Source organism: Mesocricetus auratus, unplaced genomic scaffold (genome assembly GCF_017639785.1).
Source record: "Mesocricetus auratus isolate SY011 unplaced genomic scaffold, BCM_Maur_2.0 Super-Scaffold_100018, whole genome shotgun sequence".
Classification (NCBI taxonomy): Eukaryota; Metazoa; Chordata; class Mammalia; order Rodentia; family Cricetidae; genus Mesocricetus; species Mesocricetus auratus.
The window spans coordinates 47,654,707-47,675,407 of record NW_024429199.1 but is presented as its reverse complement, the minus strand read 5'-3'; the positions used below and the strand labels follow the sequence as shown (position 1 = coordinate 47,675,407).

Genomic DNA, 20,701 nt, shown 5'->3' with positions numbered 1-20,701 from the left:
TCTGTATTGTTTTGGAGGCTGTCAGTCCAGCCTGGCCTCGAACTCACAGAGATCCGCCTGCCTCTGCCTCCCAAGTGCTGGGATTAAAGGCATGCGCCACCACTGCCCGGCTCGAAATATCCATTCTTAATGGTGTCCTCCCCGTCTCCTTTTTCACTCCAGTTTATATGTCCAAAAGTTCAAATTTGCTTCATCTCTGTCCCCACCCCCGAGTTAGACTGCACTTTCTGGGCGAGACATGACCACTCCGTAATGTGTGCGGTGTTACCTTAGGCTTACTTGCTAAGGGTGGCGTGGCCTTGCAGGGACCTCATTTAGCATACTGACACGGGAGGAGGAACTCTCACATCCAGTTAAGACTGGCAACTCCAGGCAGCATGGGCGGAACACCGGATTATCTCTAAGAGCTTCCGCCACATAAGAAGATGTGTCTTAGACTGTGGCCAGCGAGAGACGTGGAACATATCAGACCCTAGGCACTCACCGAGCTACTGACAAACCCAGTGGAGGCCTTGAAGAGCAGAGTCAAGTTCCGAATACAAGAGGCCATCTCTCTCCTGAAGAGTCCCAGGCAGACCTAAAGAGTCCCTGGTTGCTTCCTTTGATCTTGCGTCTGTTAGATTTGTTTAAATATGATTAAAATATGAAACAACAAACAGCACCTGATTTTATGGTTACTTAAGAAACACCCTCTGTCTGCCTGTGTGCTACCATGCTAAACGAAATAATCCTCTGAAACTGTGAGCCAGCCCCAATTAAATGGTTTCCTTCGAAAGGAAGGAAGGAAGGAAGGAAGGAAGGAAGGAAGGAAGGAAGGAAATTGAGTGGAAGCAGACGAGATAGGATTTGGTAGCATGTATGACCCTCCTCTGTAGCATGGCTGTTTAATGTGTGATCTTGCTTTTCCATGGAAGGGACTTCTCTGCTGAAGCCCCTCCAACGTGATTTTTGCCTTAGTAAACACAAGGCCTTAAGAATATTAAAAGCCAGTGAACTGCCTTGGAAGAAAAAGAATGTGCCCAAGGGACATTTCAGAAGCCCTGATGTATAGTTGATGAGCATAACCAGATCTCAGTTGATGTACATGGAATCCATAAAATGAGTCTAAGTCCTTGATGCTGTATTACCCTCTCCAAGCTGCCATAGGAGTTATGAGGGTGAAGTAATTAGGCCCAAGGAATAGTCATAATTAGAACCCAGTGAGAGCCAAAAGGGCCAACGGGAAGATGGCAGATGAGCCGCCTGCTTTCCCTCCCTGGTGGACAGCGCAGGAGCCTGTGTGTCTGGTGCTCAGGGTGGTTGCTGGACACTAAGTGGCTGGATTGCCCCGTCACAAGTCATCGCCTTGTGGTGTCTTATGGGTTGGTGACTTTATCATGTCCCTAAAGCTTGCAATCCTCGAGTTTACTGGTCTTAAGGGAAGGGGGCCATAGAAGCGTAAGCTAAGTAGCTAAAACAAAGCAGAACACAAACGAGTTTCTTTCACTCCACTTATCTGGGCGTGATAAAAAAGAGTGTAGCCTGCTGGCTTTCACAGCGAAAGCCCCTTTGTTCTTGATTAGTCCAAAGCTAGAAGAAAGGCTCGAGTGTCGTCACCACCAAGAGTGATGCATGTCTTCCGTGCTGCATCTGGGTGCTCGGGTTTAACCGTGGCGTAGCACGTGTGTGGTGCAAACCCACGTGACATCCTGTAAACCCCTGGAAACACTGTTTTCAGCAGTCAGTTTTCAGGAGTGTTAAGAAGCAGACAGAGACAAACATGGACTCCCTGGGCCCCGCCCCTTGGCCGCTGAACCTTCCCAGACCCCGTGGCTGGTTCCACACCCGCTGTCCAACACACATTCCAGACCCACGCCTCCTGATACGGCAGACACACATTAGCTCTTGCCTCTGCAGAGGGGGATAATGTTAGGTTCTTTCATGGAAACGCCTCCCCTGGCTGTCTAGGCTGCTTTGTTGCCTACTGCTCTGTGGTACCCCTGCCCCAACTTGTGGTACCTGCCCACCAGTGTGGGGGTTCAGGGTGGCTCTGGACACTGGATAGAGGTAGTGTTACGTGTGTAGAGGTAGAAATTTGGAAGTGATAAGCGTGTTTGGAGACGGATGGTTGGACCGCATTGTGGATGTGTTTAATGTCTCAGTACTAGATACACAAAAAGCAGTTAAAGCCACTCATTTTCTGTCATGTGTACTCCACCATAATTTAAAAAAAATACTGCTTATTCAAAATAGCGAGCTTCTTGTCTTAATAAAAGGGGGTGAACTGATAAGGATGTTTTGAAAACTTATGAAATTGGTCTTTTCAGTAGCTCAGTGGGATCTGAAAGATAGATCAGACAGTCCTGGGCAGTGGCTGTATTCGGGGTGGTTTGTCAGACTGGAGACATTCAGCAGAAGATCCGAAATGTGTTGAACAGAGACACTTGGCAGCCAGAGGGGATCACAAACGTCTCTCAGACATGGAACTGTGACCACTGTCCAGATAGAGGTCCCCAGGCCTCACGGACTCTGCTTTTGCTCCAGTGCGTTTGTGCCCCTTGTAATCTTCACGGAAGTTATGGGATGCAGCGAGACCCTGCTCATCTCTCTGGCCTCATCTTTCATCTGAGGAACTCAATAATCCATGGGCCGCTTTTAGATGCAAAGCAATTGCATCTTTTGTCCTCTAAAGGCAAAAAGGAAAGTATTTATAGGAAATGTTAAGATTCATATTAGGGTGAGCATATCACGACCCAGTTGTCAATCACATAAGAGAGTCATGTGACAATCCTATTAAGTTTCACTCTGTCTTAATTATTGCTTTCTGTTTTTTGTTTTTGTTTTTTTTTTCTTCACAAAGTAGGGGGACTGTTCTGGATGCACAAGGCAGCCTAAGCCTTCACAGAGGTTGCCTCATGGTGTCAGTTGAGATGACTCTGAGGCTATCATGTCTCTTGTGTTTCTCAGTGCCCTGTGTAAGGCCTTAAGGCATTACAAATGGAAAAGCAGCCACAGCTAATTGGTAACTATGGTATAATTGTCTCCAAGCCACTCTGTGCTTTTGCTTAAATGCATTTTTTGGTGATTCAGGTTAAGAAGCACATTAAGGTTATGTTTGTCTATGTGTAATGGAGTAAAAAACCCTTAAGTTAAGACATCCACGGAAGAATCAGAGGCCCAAAGGCAGATACTTTGGGAAGGAGACAATGAAGAGTCCATCCAGAATGTGGAAAACATTTACTCATCTGGAGTAGTCTCTCAAATCATTTGGTAGCCATCTTACTCAGCAGGATGCGACACGGTTGCTTTGGCTTTTCTGCCAGGTGGGCGACTTGAGCAAAGACAGACCAGACATTGCTTTTCTACACATTCAGACTGCAAATTCCAAACTTGGGCTTAGGCCAGATGGACCTTTTAGAGGTGACCAACATGACACAGGAAATAAAGCCGACAAATGCCCTCCAGTGAGCACAGTCTTGGCATACCCTTCTCCGATTGCATAATTAGCCTTGTCTGCCACTGTGGTGACCTTTATCTTGAGCCTCTCAGGCTATGCCGGTGGATGTCATAAGAACAAGTACAGGGCTGGAGAGACGGCTCAGAGGCTAAGAGCACTGGCTGCTATCCCAGAGGTCCTGAGTTCAATTCCCAGCAACCACATGGTGGCTCACAACCATCTGTAATGAGATCTGCTGCCCTCTTCTGGTGTGCAAGCATACATGCAGATAGAATGCTGTATACATAATAAATAAAACATTAAAAAAAACAAGCACAAAGTAAAATCAGAATTTATTATGGATATTTTCAATGACATCTGACATTTTAGTGGGTTTTTTTTCAAGCAGTAGGTATAGAGTTCTACATGTAAGTAATTAAAGAAACAAAAACTTGTTAGTAGTGATGGCTGGCTAAGGGTACAAGCATTCTTGAATTTACCGAGGATTAAGGACTAAAACAAATTTGCCTGCTATTGAAATGGGCAAGCTTACATTTTCAGAAAAGAATCTTAAAAACTCTTAGCTGGCTTGGTGGTGGTGGTGGTGGCGGCGGCATTGGTGGCAGGACACGAAGGAGGCAGAGACAGGTGGATCTCAGTGAGTTGAGTCCAGCCAGGTCTACACCTCCAAAGATAGACTAGTTGCTCCTTACACTGAAGAAGGAATAGCAGAGTATTGAAAGTCTGCATGTCCACCAACGAGACCATTATGTTTCTGTAAAGCAGGATGAAGACACGACAATTCCTATCACACAGAAGTCTCCAACCCTCGCCAAGGCATTGCCAGCAGCCTTTGTGGGCATGGCATGGAATGCTGGCATGCTCAATGGAAAGTGCCCACTGTGTGGGTCCAGAGCGGAGGCTACAGGGTGGTTTTGAGTTAACGTTTGATGGTTGAATGTTCGGAAGCATTTTACTGTTGTCAGTTTTTTTTTTTTGAAGCCTCACATTCAGTTACTCAAGTCCGTATGGGGCCCCACAGTTTAATAAGCCATGGTCTAGATAACCCAACACCCAAACCCTTGAAAGACTAGACTGCACACTGTTTAATGCAGCACACTTTTACCCTGTTAAGTGCTCTCCCCATCTCGCTCCATCCCTCTCTCTCCTTTGCTCTTCTGACATATTTAATAATAGCAACTCAGAGACAGAGAGTCTTGCCTTTTCCTTTTTAAAACCCACCGTCTTCCAAAGCCAAGGCCAGACATGAGAACAGCTCCCCCAACCCCTTGCTGCAGATTTACATTCTTGAATGTCCAGCTAATTCTGGTCAAATGAGACAAGAATCAACATGCCCACCTGTGCCTTGGATCAGGCTTTACTTACTTTTGAGAAGAACAGAAAGGAATCAGTTCCTAGGTGAAGGAACCATTCGGGCAGTTTTTGAGACTGAGCTGTCAAATCCAAGTATTTCTTTTCTCTTATAACTGCCTCGGGTCTCTAACATACTTGTGGAGGTCCATAATAAAAGTCTGACCATTTAAAGTGAAACTATGGGCCAAAAGAAAGATGGCTCAGCCAATAAAGGCTCTTGCCGCCAAGCCTGGTGACCTGAATCCAATCCCTGGGAAACAGCAGTAGAAGAAGAGGAAAAAACCCTAGAAAGTTGTTCTCTGACCTTTATACATGCTACATGGCATACAGACCCCACCCCCTGTAAACCCATCCACCTGCGATGTGTGTGAACACATAATAAATTAATAAACAAATTTTACTTTTAAATTAGATAAAAATATTGCCACAGTTCTTACATAGCAAGTGGAGAAAATACCCATTGCATGACATCTTGTGGGGGGCTCTGAGCCATGAGCCTGGAAGGTGGGTTCAGAGGCCTTCTGGGCACCTCCCTCTCAAATACCTGAATACTCCTTGGTACCCAGGCTTCAGGAAAGACCATATAGGATGTACTCTGCACCCCTGATGCCTCTCTTGCTGGCTGTCTACTCGAGTGTGGGGAATGACCTTCAGTTCTCTGGAAGGATTATTTTAGGTTTATTATTGAGCTTTTAAGACACAATGTTCTCTTTGCTTTGAAATGAAATCACTGTATCTTATTTGTGAAAGTTTGGTGGCAATGCTGGTTATTGAAACAGAGCTCCTGGGTGTGTTCCAACTTTGTTTGGCCTTGAGCACTAAGAAACAGTTCAGTATCCTATAAATGCCATGGGTTTCTATAGGGATTTGATACTGTTTAAAGGCAAAACTTAGAAACTTGGTTCTGGGTGGTTAAACATCAGTGTCGTGTTGGAGTTCTGTTAAAAGTTAACATGGTTATCCAAATAACTAAATATGCATCACTATAAAACCTCAGCGGTACTTACTAACACAGTACCTTCTGGACTGGGTACTCACAGCAATTGTGTAAAACTTATTGTCATGAAGAAATGAAATATTACACTTTTGACCAGTAAAGATTTCTGCTTGGACCCTATTACCGTCAAGAAATACATATAACCATTTCTTCTGAAGAAATGAACCCTTGAGGTTTATGTGAAGTATTCATATTGTAACAAATCAAAATAACTAGACAGTATTCTGATATTTACTATGGAAAGAATAATGCAAACTAGACTGGCTATTTGTTTTATCACATAAATAATGAATGCTTGAATTCACAAAGTAACTCGATTGGTGAGATAGGAGCTTACATAGTGACTGAAGAAATTATTTTTACCATGTTTGGTTTGTTTTCAAGACTTCCCCATCCTAGCATTGACTACAATATTTTTCTTATAGAATTATAATGTCCTTCCCCCCTCTTTTAGACTTTACTATGACAGTACTGTAAGAATACAACCATCCCTTTAGCAAGGTTTGCTAACATAAGCAATAATATACATTTGTAATCTTTTAGCAGGTGACAGGAAGGAAGGAGTGTCTGTCTTTTATTAAGTGTTATGGGATAGCAATCTCCTCCGGCCCCATGCCAGGCTGTTAAAAATGTAATTGTCAGTGTAAACTACACAGACAGAAGGTAACTTTCTTGAGATGTGTTGGCAAGAACCAAATTCCAGTAGTCTAGAACCAAAACTGTGGTGGGCTGAGGGTGAGGGGAGTTGAAGGAAACTTCCTGGTGAGTCAGTTTAGAACCAGCTCTGAAGGGACTTGGGTTTAGGGGATCCTGGGTAAGTGTCTGGAAGAGAAACTCCTTGTTTCCCACACCAGACAGTGGGTAAGTCATCTTACTAGAACACAGAAGGTCTCTCTGTATAAATAGTACTAATGACCACTAGCAGTTAAATGATCTGAGTCTGAATCAGCTTTGAAGTTTGGCTCTGTATTGTAAATAAGTTCTAAAAGTTCTAAAAGTTAAAATCAAGGTAAAGAGAAAGGGGAGCGTGCGTGAGCACACACACACCCTTTTCTGTTTAAATAAGTCAGCTTAACATTAAATTAACTTTGTTTTTTATATGTTAACAAACTGAGATTGTTAGCATTTTAAAAGGGAAACAGCTCCCCTCCCCAGAAAAATGATACAAAAGTTGCAGAAATTTACTGAAAAACATTCATCTGTTGGTCTACCAGAAAGTTTAATCAAATATTAACCATGCTGACTGTTAGCTTTAGATAGTTACAAAATTACATTTTTTTGAAGGAAAGCCATTATTTCCACGTTTCTTGGGTGCTGTCTTGAACGATGTATTTTAGGAGCACACAATTTAAATTATGTGAATCGGGTGTCTGCTGATGCTAACTGCTGTCTTACTGTTCTTTTAGTTTTCTGTCCCTGCAAGTTGGGCTGACACTTCACCTGAGGCGAGGGGAATCATTTTTCACCAAGAGCATTGAGACAGCTCGGGTACCTGATTCCCTTTGCCAGGTCCCCTAACATCCACAGCTGCGGTCCAGTCAAGCTACAATCATTTCAAAACTAACTATGCGGCCAAGTTTAGGAATACCACCACAGCACTCCTGGAAGCTCAGTGATGCATTTGTTCACAAGGGGTTTGTTGCGACAAGGTCCTGCGAATATACCCGCAGAGAAACGTCAAAGGAAGAGAAATGCCACACCCAAGACCCACAAGCCTTAAGATCTGTGTTTGGAATTCAAAGTGGTCATGTGCCCCGAAGACTTAAATGAAATAACCGTGGACGCCAGGGCGGAGGGGGGGCGATCAAAATGTAATTGTTTATTTACACCTCCTCCGAGCCCTCCATCGTTACACATTGTGACTTTTTAATTTGTTCAGGATAGGGGTCCCTTCCAGCAAGCGATGCCGGGAACGGGATGGAAAATAGGAAGAAGGCTGACTCCGTCCAGAAAAGCTTTCACGAGAGTTTAATGCTGTTCATCCGCTTTATGCGCCTTCAAGGTAACTTATGTCCACCTAGAATTAAATTTTTCTTTACCTGGAAAACCATTTTAATAACTCAAAAACCAACAACTAATAAGCCTAAAGCGACAGCGACGTGGAGAAAAGGCGTGCCCTGAAAAGAAAGAAGGATGAACTCTTTAAGGAGAAACTCTCTCTACCTCATCGCTTTTGCAGGAGCATCCAGTCCCGGGAAGCCTGCACTAAGGGGCTGTCAGCCAAGCAAGCAAGGGTCGGGTCTGAGCAGTTCAGAAGACGAAAGCCTGGGGCGCAAAAACAGACCCGGTAGCAACACTCGTTCTATTTCTTTTCTTTCTTCTTCTTCTCTGGGGTCAGGGCTTGGGGGATGAGAAAACAAAGTCTCTGCACTCTTAGCCCCTAAGGTAAGAGTCATAGTACCATTTCCTTGTTTCCCAAACTCAGGGATCCCTCGCTAAGGAGAACTTGCTCCAATGACAGGCTGAGACAGTCTGTCCTGGAATTCCCAAAACTCCCAGGCGCTTTATGTGGGAGAGAACTCCCGAAGCACCCCAGTCCCTGGAGTGCCACCTGGGCAATTTGGTGCTACTGTGACTGTTTGTTTTGCACTCTTAGGGGTTTAGGATCCGGAATCGGGAAGAGATTTCACTGCACAAAAGTGTGAAACTAGCTGCAGACCAAAACCATGGAAGAGTTTGAATAAAAAAGAAAATTCTGATGAGGAGAGACGGTCCCCTGGCAGGACGCAAGTGCTCCCTTCCTTGCTGGGCTGCGGCACTCGCTCTCTCTCCTCGGGGAAGATGGACCCTGACTATTCTACCAAGAGGCATCGAGAACACTACTGCACACTCAAACCGGGTGTGCAGAGATGGTCCCTGCAGGCGAGCGCCAAACGCCAACACCCGCATTTGTGCTTTCTGCCTAGTTAACTGCGCCCCGCTTCCCAAGTTCCTTGTTCAAAGAGCCCAAACGGGCCACTTTCCCTCTACAGAAGCGGCTGGACTGCAGGCGGCTGGAGTAGGGGACCCAAGTAAGCTCCTGGCGACATATGGCCTTTAGGTTTCAGAGCTATAAACTCAGAAAGTTTCGTGTTTGAGCCCTGGCTTGCTCTATCTTCTAGCTCCACTGGGACAAAGTGGGCTGGGAAACACAAAGTTCGTTCAAAAGCGGGTATGGGACGAACTGCCTTTTTAAGACTTAGTGGGAACTCTGCCTTGATTTTAAACTCCTGCTAAGTGTCCGAACATGGAACTTGAATTTCCCTGCGGGAGCTCTGACCAAACCCTGCTCAGTAGATTGTGCTGGCCGGCTAAGGGAGGATTCCCTGGCTCAGGTCACCCGCAGGCGGATGTGGTTCGCACACTGCTGGAACAGCTGCCTGGCTGGGGTTTAGATTCTGGAATGCCAGACCAGATGTTACCACTGTCAGGGAGACTGGCCGGCTAGGGGCATACACCATGTGCACAGTCCCAGGGTGCTGGGGCCTGACGCAGCTGGGGGCCGAGTCCCAGCGGACGCTCAACGTGGGCGCGGGCGGTGGTGGCGCGGGGAGCGCCTGCTCCGCCAGTGGGCGTCTTTTGCCTCTGCCACCGCCGCCCGCCTCCACGGGCAGCGGCACTGCGGCGCTTTTCTCCGCTGCTTTGGAGCAGTAGCTGCGGCTCAGGCTTCCGAGCGAGCACACACCACGCCACGCCCGCGGGCAGCGTCCCTGCAGCCCCTCGCCCGGCGGGGAAGGACGAAGATTGTGCGCACCAGCTTGTACCGAGGCGCGGCGACTCGGGACTCGTCCCCAGCCTGGGGTCCTCTTGAATCCCAAAGGAAACACGATGTGAACCCCCAGAGGGAGAGGCACCCAAGACGCGAGAGGCAGACGGGATCGGAGCCTGTGCGGGGCGGGGAGGGCTGGTGCTGCGGGGGCGGAGCCCGCCGAGTCCGGGCCGCCGCGCCCTCTCGCCTGCCCCCTTGGAGGCTGGGGAGGAGGGCCATGGCCAGCCCAGAGGAGCGGCTCGCTCCCCGCTCCCAGGCCCTGCTGCCAGCAGCTGGGGACGAGCCCAGCCGCAGCCAAGTCCGTCAGGAACCCCGGCGCGGTGAGGCCAGCGGGCGGAGTGCAGTGGGCCTGAGTCTGGCCCGGGAGCCGCCTGGCTGCGGCCGGGAGGAGCTTGCGGCACCCCAGCCCCTGTCCCGGTCCCTGTCTCCCGCAGGCCACGCCAACCCCGCTGGGGGCCCCAGCGCTCTGTCTGTGCTCAGCGCCCGTGGCTGTGGCTGGGTGGCGGCCCGCGCTCCCTCGGTGCTCGCCTTCTCCTCCCCTATCCCCTCCTCCTCCTCCTCCTTTTCATCTTCCTGGTACTTCTGGCCGCCGCCCCCCCTGCCCCCTCCCCCTCTTGTCCCCTCCTCATCTGCCTTCCACCTCCCCGTGCGTCTCCCGAGAAGGGAGGGCGCAGCGGCGGCGGCTGGAGGAGGAGGCGGCGGCGATGCTGGCGGAGGAGGAGGAGGAGGACAAGAGGCAGCTCCCTTGAGCGTTCCCCCCGGCAGTAGTCACCGCAGCGGCGGTGGCAGCGGCGGGCGGCGGCGGCTCTTCCTCTCGCCTGCGATCCTAGGCTTGCTGCTTCCAGCCCGTACCGGGCCCCGGCCACCTCCGCCGCCGCGGCTCCCCCTCCACCCGGGCGCGCGCCGCACGGTCTCCCCGGGCTTTCCGGGCGCCAGCGGGGGCTGCGCTGGCCTCGGCCCCGGCTCTGCCCCCGGTGGCCGAACTCCGTGGCGGCCCCGAGGCGGCGCCTTCCCCCTCGCCACCACTTGGCCGCTGCTCTTCGGCTCCGACATGGAAGATGGACCTTCTAACAATGCGAGTTGCTTCCGAAGGCTGACCGAGTGTTTCCTCAGCCCCAGTAAGTGGTCCGGCCTCGCGTTCCCAGCCGCCGGGGCGGTTTCTCGCTTGGTGGGGTCGAGTCGGGGCCTTGGATCGTGGGGTGAGGAAGCAACTGTTGTGGTGGTGGGTGGCCGGCAAGGTGTGTGTGCACCGGGCCGAGATTGGCCAGTGGGCCCCGGAAAGCTGGTGGCACCTCCCGGGCGTTCGGGACCGCCCGTCAGCATAGGGACCCCGGGCTTTCCCAAGCCCCGCGTGAGCACAGAGGAAGGGTGACCCGGAGGGTGTTGGGAACCAGACATTTAGAAAGTAACCTGTTTCCCTAGAGCTGTCCCTGGCCACACTGACCTGGCTTATTACTTATCCCATTAAGTTTGTCACCATTCCATGATTCTCTCCAGCCTGTGACCACAAGACTGGAGTATATACGCTTCCTTCCACTGGGGGTCCCGAGGATCCAAACCACTGGATTCCTGCGGCTGTGGTGGGGGCAGGCAGGGCTCTGGAACCTGAGGCTTCCAAATGTAAGGGAAGACTGTGCCCACCATGCCCGCGCCTGCAGTGGCTGTGTTCTGGTGCATGGACCAGTGGATGCACACACCCTCATGAAGAGGACGCATCCCCCCCTCAGCCCACCCCACCTCATGCAGATTCTTGGTAGCTGGTGATGCTTGGGCGGGTAAAGAAAGCAGAGGAACAATGGAGCATTAGCATGGAAGAAAGAGACACCTCGGGTTTGCTTGGAACCAAGGTAGCATGGCCATTCTGTCTCTCCACTCCTGGGTGCAGGGTTGAAAAAACCTGCCCAGGAAGGAGCAGCAGAGGGCGTGTCATGGGGAGGTGGGGTGGGGGACGACGATGACAAGATTGATCAGAGAAGTCAAGGCACTGCTTCCCTGGAAGGAAGGAGGCAGGCAGGAGATGTTGAGAGAAGACCCTGCTCCAGATGCGCAGAGGAAGGAGTCGCTGAGGTTGTGGATGGAGGGCGAGCAGGGTGAGGACCGCAATACAGGCTCGGGAGGGGACCAGATGGGACCGGGTGGGAGAGTCTGTGCTCTGAGAGGGCTCATCCGTGGGACTCTGGCATTCGCTGGGCCCAGAGCTTAGATTTGGTGCCACAGTCCACCGCGTGCGCACTGAGCCTTTGTCTGAGTCTGCTGGAAAGCCGCGCTTTCGCCTAGCTTTCTTCAGGACGACTCTCCACCAGGTTGCAAATTAGCTTTCTTGCTACTGCTCACAAGGACCACTCAATCCTTGACCAGGGCGGAACTGGGCTCTGGGACATGGGATACTTGGGTTGAGATCCTCCTCAGCACCAGAGCTGGTTTAGGTAGGTGCATGCCCAGGAACCCTAAGGGTACAGCCACCAGGAGGGTGATTATGTTCCCTCCAGGACCGGGTTGACTCCTGCAATCCTGCTTCCCGGCCATGGGCCAGGTCATGGTGGCCGCATGGCCCAAGGACCATTCACACGTCTGCAGGCAGTGTGCAGCAAATTGCTGCTGAGACTTGCTAGTTCAGTGGACTGGATTGCCTCAAAGGGTGTGGGCTGTGCTCCCAGCTGACCCGTAGTTCTGAGGCTTCCCTTGGGTGTCCTGCCTTCCTAGCCCCAACCTGTGTTTTTTTGTGATTTATAGGGTGCTGTGCTTTGAACGTTTATGCATAAGCTTGTACTCTTCCCCCTTGAATTGTAGTCAGGAGAGACTAACTACACTTCTCACGAAGGGCTCTATGGATTGGTCCTGGGTTGGAGGGGTGGGAGAAGGTGGGGCCCATAGACTCCCTTAGGTTGTTGGAATAAACCTAAGGCCAAGGACTGGGCTTGTCCTGGGTCTTCCTGATGTACATTTTATTTTTTTTAAAACTTTACAAAATAAATTATCTTTTCTCTTTTGGCAACTGGTGCACACATGTGTGTTTAGGCATGTTCAAGTGCATACTTGTAGGCTCTGCCCTTGACAGCACCAAGTGGTGCCTGAGGGAGATTTGGCTAGAACACTTTTTTTTTTTTTTTTGAGGTTAGGGTTTGTGTGTATCTGAAGATGCCGTCTTTGTCTGAGGATGGGGCTGGCATTGCGGTAGAAATTATGGTTCTGAATTAAGACGAGCTGCTCCAGAGAGATGGGAATTATCTTGGGTAATAAAGGGTACCCTACCTTGGTGTGTGTGTGTGGGGGGGTGTTTTTCCAGGGATCGCCCCTGCACATGGTTCCAACCGGGAGAAGCCAACCCTGGCATGGCACATGGCTCATTCTTGTCCCCAAGAGCAGGTTGGGTGTGTGTGGATGGGAGCCATAAGGCTCCTGTGGCTTTGTGTGGGACACTGCTGGGTACTTGCAAACAGCCTGACTCAAAAGTAGAAGAGGGGGTTGCTGTCCCAGGGGAAGGCGCCCCTCTGCCTCTCTGGGCTCTGCCTCTCCAGCTCTGCCTTTCTCCGCTCTGCCCCCCTGCACCACACACTTCTAGGCTTCTGTTTCTGTGGCCAAAGAACAGGCCACCTGGGTCTCAGTTGCTGAAGTATCTGAAACTTGGCAGTTTTCTGGAGGGGGGCGGTTTGGAAAGAGCCTGTGTAGTCTCCGAGGAAGTGAAAATACACAGAGGTATTCAGATGTGTCCCTGTGGAGTTTGCATCTGTTTTTTTTTTTCTTTCACTTTGATCTCTCTGTCAGCCAAACAAACTGTCATGTACAGGCTGCTGAGCCCAGCTGCTACTTGGGCAAGTGCGTGCTGCAGCTCTCCTGTCTGGAGGCAAACCCCGTGTGGAAGGTACAACAGCCCAGTTCTGTTCCTGTCTGTTTTGTTCTTCATTTTGGTTCATCTGACCATGCACCAGGTAGACACTTGTCTGAACCCAACGCCATGTGCCAGTCTCTCTCTCTCAAGCACCTGGAAGCCACAGACCTATCCTGGGCTGACAGGCCAGGGTGAGAAGGAACCTACCAAGCAGGCTCTCTGTGGATGCTCAGTGCTCCAAGTGGTCTTCCTGTCTGATGCTGTCGCTCTGTCTGAACCAGGCCTTTCCTGAATTCACATCATTTCCTGTCCTCTGCTGACCTCTCGACCTCTCTGCTTCTCCTTTGCTGCTGGGAGAGCTGCCGGCTGAGTGGGGACAATCTTGTCCATGGAGGGACAGCAGCTGTCCCTGAGTGTCCTTACAGTTCATCTTGCGTGGGGTGGGTGGGGGTGTCACAGTGGTAGGAACTGCAGTCAGCTTGCTTGTAACAAGTACGGGCTTCCCGTGCCCCCTCATCGGTATTGTGGATGCGAGGTTGGCATGGCTAGGGGAGGCCCCTCCCGGGAGCAGCAGGAGACACACCTGTGGGATCTCGAGGTGACAATCTGAAGCCGCAGATACCCCCGCCCACAAATGTCTCTGAGTGCCTTTTTTTTTCCACCGGATAGCTGCTGTGAAGAACGGAGAGAGCTCCATGCAAAGGAGATTGGGGGGGGGGTTGTGGGGGAGGACACGAGGGAGGCAAGGGAAATAAGGCCAGAAAAGTTCGTCAGTGCGGAGCGCGAATTCCTCCCCGCTGCAGATGACTGCGTGTTTCTCAGGTATTCCAAACAGCAGGTGTACACACTAGGACCACTTGTGAGCCTGTCACCTGCCACTCTTGAACTGTCCCCCCGGGGCATGAGGGCTGCTTGGCCGATGCTAGGATACGCCGAGATAAACAAGATCCCTGTAAAGGCAAATGCACCCAGCACTCCAGACAACAGCAGATTCACGGTTAGGGTGTTCTTATCAGCCCCATGAAGCTGACTCCGCAGGGGGAAACCAGGCTTAGGGTCCAGCACGAGGCCCGTTCACAGCTTGTCTACACATGGTCTACAAGGTAACGGTGTGTAGGATATCCCCCAAAGACATGGCTTACAGACACGGGTGCCCCAACAGGTGACCCGAATAGCAAGCTGTGAATTCCTGCCAGTCTGGGTGTGGGTGGCGAGCGTCATCAGCTATCTGTGGAGGGCTGAGCTGGTTTCTGGCCGGGTCAGCAGTCCAAAGGGCAAAGCTATTTAAACTGGGTGGTGTTACGCCGTTCAGATTATTAATATGTAATCCCAAGAAATCCCACTTTTAATTTGAAATAGACCTGTGTGCACAGAGGACGCTCCTAAAAGTTTAGATGAGAAAAGAACTAGAATGTTAAAAGACATGCCTTCCGTCTCAGATCAATACATTGATCTTTGTCTTGTTTTTTGAGACAGGGTTTCTCTGTGGCTTTGGAGGCTGTCCTGGAACTCGTTCTTGTAGACCAGGCTGGCCTCGAACTCACAGAGACCCGCCTGCCTCTGCCTCCCAAGTGTTGGGGTTAAAGGCATGCACCACCAACGCCAGGCTTCTCTGAGGGATTTTTGCACACGCAACATTCTGTGCCCTAGAACAAAGAGGAGCGTGGTGATCTTCAGGCAGGGTTGGCCTTTTGTGGGGAACAACGCTTTGCCAGTTAGCACGGTTGCCACTGGGGAGGTCCTTCCTTCAAGACTGTCTGAGGGAAAACTCCCAGGGGCAGGAAATGTATGGTTGTGGCGAAGGAGAGCAGATCAGGCACCAAGCATGTTGCTGGCTTGTAACTTCTACTACTGCCCATGGCTGACTTTCTAGAAGGCAGCTGCGGCGGACTACTGTGGGCGGGGACTTGTGGTGTGTGTTCTGCTGCCTAGGGTAAGGCAATGGTGGATGCATGAGGAGGCTACGTTATCGGCTTGTGTGAGGAAGCTGAAGGCGCCCACGAAACAGAGCCTTCTGTTCCCCGAAAGGAACCTGACACGCTAGGTCTTGTACCCAGACTTTTCGCTGAGTTCCATAGAGCAGTCAGTCCTCACAGGGCCTGCAGCTCCAGGAGAGGGTGGGGTTGCTCCTGGGTTGAGGAGGCTCAGGAGGAGGCCAGAGCAGACCCCAGCTTGGAGGGAGTTGGCCTGGCAGAAAAGCCCAAGGGAAACCTTTTGGGTAAAGAAGGCACCTTTAGAAGTTGTAGACAGGCCGGGCGGTGGTGGCACACGCCTTTAATCCCAGCACTCGGGAGGCAGAGGCAGGCGGATCTCTGTGAGTTCGAGGCCAGGCTGGACCGACAGCCTTGAAAACAATACAGAGAAACCCTGTCTCGAAAAACCAAAAAAAAAAAAAAAAAAAAAAAAAAAAAAAGAAGTTGTAGACAGATCTTAGCCATGGAAGGGGAAAGGAGTTCGGGCCTGTGCTAAGGCCTCCTTGTAAGGGGCGTCCCTCTGACAGGTATGAAGGAAAGCCAGCAGAACTTCCATGGTGCAAGCATGGCAGGTCTCAGTGGCAGAGTCCTCAGCAGGGGAGGCCTTGTACGTGGCAACACACAGGTGACATGACGGGAGGCTTCATAGACACTGGACTGGAAAGCTGGGCGTGGGGTGGGAGTCAGTCAGGGCTATAGACTGTGCACCTTCATAGGTCCTGGGTGTCTTGGCCTGGGCGGTACCTGCTCTCTACTGCCCTCTAGTGGTGTGGACGGCAACCACCCAGAAACCAAGCAAAACACACCAAAAAGGTAGGCGAGGAGTTCATACTGAGAGCTAGCTGCCCTTGGGCTGTGAAGGTCCGTCTGGAAGGATCCGAGTCATGCAGCATGGCCAGCCCTGGTGCGCAGAGCAGTCGGAGAAGAGCGGCCAGGCAGATGGACTCTGCGCTGCTGGAGTTTGGAGTCGCAGGCCCGATGTGTGTGTGGTGTGTGGTGAAGTCCATAGGTTGGACCAGCACAAGGCTATGGAAATTGGGGAAAATTGTACATGGCTCCTGGTACTAGGGGGCTTCTGAAGGGTTGTGAGCCGCCGAGTCCCATGAGTCAGGCTCCGGAAGAGGCTCCTCTGAGTCTGCTTTGGGAAAAGAATCTCCGGGCTGTTTGGGGAAGGGAGTGTACAGAGATTATTGAACTAGGGACAGTGGAGATAAAAATGTAAGGGAGGGCTTGTGAGGTGTTTGGAGGCATCACGTGGGCTTCACACCTGTTGTTACAGGGGAGTTCTAGAGAATGCGCGCCCTGGCTTCCGGTTACCAGGAGGAAGTGTGCCCGTGCAGCAAGGCAGGTTTGGTAGGTTTGGGAGGGGTGGTCCTGAGGTGCTCAAGCTATAATAGATGCTAAGAATTCACGTAGATGAAGTCTTCCTATGCCCCGGGCTGGAGAATAAGGACAGGGGCATAGCTTTTGGTGCCCTCACGAGGAGTCGGTGTGAATCTGGAGGTTCTGAGGCAAACAGACAGCCGTGGTTGCCGAAGGACGTCTCCACCGAAGCCTGAGGGATAAGAGGGTGAACCTGGCCTGAGGTGGATTAGAAATGAAGATAGTGACCCCCTAGCACCGAGGCAGTAGCTGAAGGCTCGTTGGAGAGTGGATTCCAAAGTGAGTAGCAGGAGTGAGAGCCGGGAAAGATGGGGGCAGAGGAGAATGGAAGAGTGTGCATCAGACAGGAGTGAGCTGAACACTTGGGGGGGTGTGGCAGGGGACAGACAGACTCATCACAGGACTCAAAGAGGAGCCTCGGGGGCCGAGTAAGATCCAGTGGCCCGCATGTGAACAGGAGCATGGATGAGGAGACCTGTGGAGTAAGGTACCCCATGGTCGTCGTGGGATGGAGAGCAGCGATGGGCGGGTGATGGTGTGGCTTCATCCCACAGGCTGCTTCCCAATGGCCATCTACTGAAGCGAAGGCCTCTGAAGACGGAGGCAAAGGAACTGACAGCTCTGCAGGGGACGTAGGACCAGGTGAGGTGGGGTGACCTGGGACAGCTGAGTCCCCAAGGGGACCGGGGGGCCGTGTCACGTTGGGAGTCAGAGGCCAGCCTCCCATCATCGCTTCAGCTGTCCAGCATCTTGGCCCTATGGAGCAGGTTAGACATTAGTGCCAGGCCTGAGAGAAAGCTTGCAGGGAACAGGGAGAGTGAAGAGAAAGCCAGGGGCGTGCAAGGTCCCCTGGGTGCCTGGGAGGGGGCACTTAGTAACCAGCAGCTAGATGGGCGTGGGAGAGTGACCGGAGGTGTGGACATTTGGAAGGGAAGCTGTGAGAGTCAGTGACTTAGGAAGACATCCGCCCGGGGGCGAGAAGAGTGACAGGGACAAGGGGGTCAAGCCAGAGCAAATGATTCCAGACCACCCGGAGGAGCTAAGGAGCCAGCCTGTTGTGCGGCTCACACACTTCCTAATGGGAAGCGGTTGCGGCTCACACCTGGGGTGACATCTGAGTGTTGTCTTGGAAGGGGAGGGATTTGAGGTTTGTAGAACAACAGTGCACTCAGAGGCGGATGGAGGAAGCCAGGACTGAGGGAGCATAGGTTGGGCGCCATGGCGGTAGGGCCATGTGAAGAGAATGGCGCACAGAGCAGCATGGTGGGCTGTGGCTGTCGGGGACAGCCACGGCTCGTGTTCGGGAATGGGAAGGTGCGCTTAGACGCGGCACACGAATGGAATTAATACCGAGTGCCACACGCGAGCCGTGCCCGTCCTAATGATTGCGGTCAGCGTGTGGGGTCAAGGATGGCCTGCTCCTGCCTTTCATGGAGTTGCCACCCTGAGGGACCCCGGCAAGACGCCAGGATGTGATGACACATCTTAATGAGTGTCCATGGGGAAAGTGGGCACTGGAGGGACAGAGTGCTCCGTGGCATCTTTTTCCCAGGGGGCATTTTGCGTCCCTCGGTTTGCTCCTGCAGGGCGTCTGGGCATCTGCCTCTCCTTGCCCCTGGACCACGTCTCCTCCTGCAATGGGCCTCGTGTGCCATCCACAGATAAATAGCTGGGGAGCTTAGGCGCGGCCTCGTCACCCTCCCTTTTCCAGGGGACCTCCGCTGGGAGGACGGTTGTCTGTCCAGCTCTCTTGTTGTCAGGTCTTTCTGGGTCCTCTCATCTGTGCGTCTGTGGGTCCTGGTGCATCCTGACCTCTTTGGGGTCTGTTTTTCAGATCCTGTCCCCTGTGGGGTCTGTATTCCACTAGTCTCGGTCTGCCTCTAGGGTGGGGCAAATGGTTTATTCATATACTCTATCCACCCTCCCCAGACACTTTAAGCGATCCACTGGAGGCACAAGGGAGGGTGTTTGAGCAAAATGGCCCTTTAAAGGTGCTGGCTTTCCTAAAAGGGGAGGGGTGACGGAAGAGTGTGGCTGCAGGGCTTTGCTGCACGACTCAGAACTTTATTCATTATTTTTTTTCCATGTAACCCAAATACACTCTTTGGCACCAGTGGCCAGGCGTTTGCGTCACCGTGAACACAATGCTTGACATGCAGTGAGGTCAGCGGGGGGGGGGAACAGGCAGCCCGGGTCCAAAGGAAGAAAACGAGTTGGGTGTCCCACATTTGGGTTAGACTCCGGCTTTCCCCGGGCCGTGCTAAGAGCCTTTGTTACTCGATGGAAACATTTTCTGCGTAGCCAAGACAAAGTGTTGCATGGGAAGTGCTGAAACAATGCCACGTGTTTGGAGATGATGAATTATTTATCAAAACACAGGCAGATTTGGGCTTCTCAGAATTGGCAAGTTCCGTGAGAGGAAAGTTCCGCATGAGGGAGCACTTTTCTTTGGTGGCAGAGGGAGGAAGAGGTGACTGGCAGGTAGGCGTGCAGCCTGGTGCAGAGCAGCGGGGTGTGTATAAGTTATGTGACTTTTTATGGGACGGGGATCTAGGGTCTGGCCTAGTAAGCCTAGGCTGGCTTTGAACTCAAGCAAAGACCATGTCTTCCTCAGTCTCTCCCAGCGATGGGGCTGTAGATGCCACCACTACCACACTGGTGTCTGCACTGCTTGTCATAACTTTGTTAGCAGAAAAAAAGGCCAAGTGGTGTCTCAGAGGTCCATTGCTATGGTTCCCATACCTGGCAATGGTGTCTTTTACACACTGGTCTAAGGGGTCATGGGTGCTTTCAGATTTTTTTTTTCTGTGACCCAGGATCAGAACTTTGCCAGCCACTGTGTCTTATTGGGTCATACTCCTCTGTTTCTTGTGACTGACTGTGCCATCTAATTTTTAAGGCCGGTTAAAGAGCCAGTTATAAAGGTTCGGTGATTAGAATAGAGTGCTGCTGGCCACAGACAGACGGACAGACAGACAGACAGGCAGACAGGCGAGCATAGCACACCCAGAGACAGGCAGGCACACAGGGCGTTGTGTGTACCCACCTCACGTGGCAGAAGAAAAGATAGATGGCTGAAGAGATAGATGGTATGGGGACAAGATTTTATTTGCTCAGAAGAAAATGACATCGTCCCATACACTGTATGCTCAGATTAAATTCCATATGGAGAATATATGTAATAGCACAAAGAAGAAGCTGAAAAGAAAAGAAAGAAAATCCTTTCTGGATTCAGATCAGGGGGAACCTTTTAAATGTGACTCAAATTCCAGCAGTCACCAAAGGAAGGACTGACTGGACAAGAAGACAAGAGAGATGCCTTTTGTGTGGCCCTGGACAGGAGCCCCGCCCAGAGGGAGTGGCCAAGTGACTTCCCACTTTCAGCTTCCCTTCAAAGCCAGAGCCAAGGGCCTGGCCTCAGGCACAAGGCGGTAACTCTCAGAAATGGTTGAGGGAAGCCAGTCCCAGGGGTGTGTGTGAGCAAGAGGTGTGGCAACAGAGAAGACAGAGGCACGCTCTGAAACAGTGTCCTGCATCCTCTGAGGATGAGTGTTCTTCAAAACAACACGGGTGCCATTTTCACCTGCCGGCGCCGCACGAGTTAATGATTGGCCTTATAGCACGCTGTTGGTGGTTGTGTGAGGCAAACCCTCCCGCAATTTCCTGAGGGGAGCATTAATTGGCGCAGCCTCTGAAGAGGGCAATTTGTCAGTATTGATCAGTATTAAAAATGTATGTGCCAGCAAACCAATAAATTGTTCACCTGGGACCGTTATCATTCTGTGCCATCGGAGTGGCTTCCACCGTGGTGTAGACACGGTGCAGGTGGGACTCTGGCTGAGCGTCCACCTGGAGGAGCCCATTGGGTCGTTTTTTGTAGAAGTAAGATTGAGCGCGTTGCTCCATAAACAACAAACAAGTGAAACGAAACACCACCACCACCACCAGAATATAAGGAGTGCAGGACGCCTGTGTCCGTACA

General features: G+C 51.5%; 1 protein-coding gene across 4 annotated transcripts in view; it reads left to right on the top strand.

Moving 5' to 3' along the window:
* Pde10a (phosphodiesterase 10A) overlaps positions 1–20,701 on the top strand; it is a 399,000-nt gene that overhangs the window by 210,478 nt on the left and 167,821 nt on the right. The window contains exon 1 of one of the 4 annotated variants that reach the window (XM_005083007.4): positions 9,732–10,652. The exons of 2 other annotated variants lie outside the window; for them this stretch is intronic. In XM_005083007.4, the coding sequence (XP_005083064.4) occupies positions 9,752–10,652 (901 nt within the window). In that variant the 5' untranslated portion in view covers positions 9,732–9,751. Of the gene's footprint in view, positions 1–9,731; positions 10,653–10,688; positions 11,625–20,701 lie in introns of those variants that run through there. One more of the 4 variants, XM_013122750.3, reaches the window with a different exon arrangement.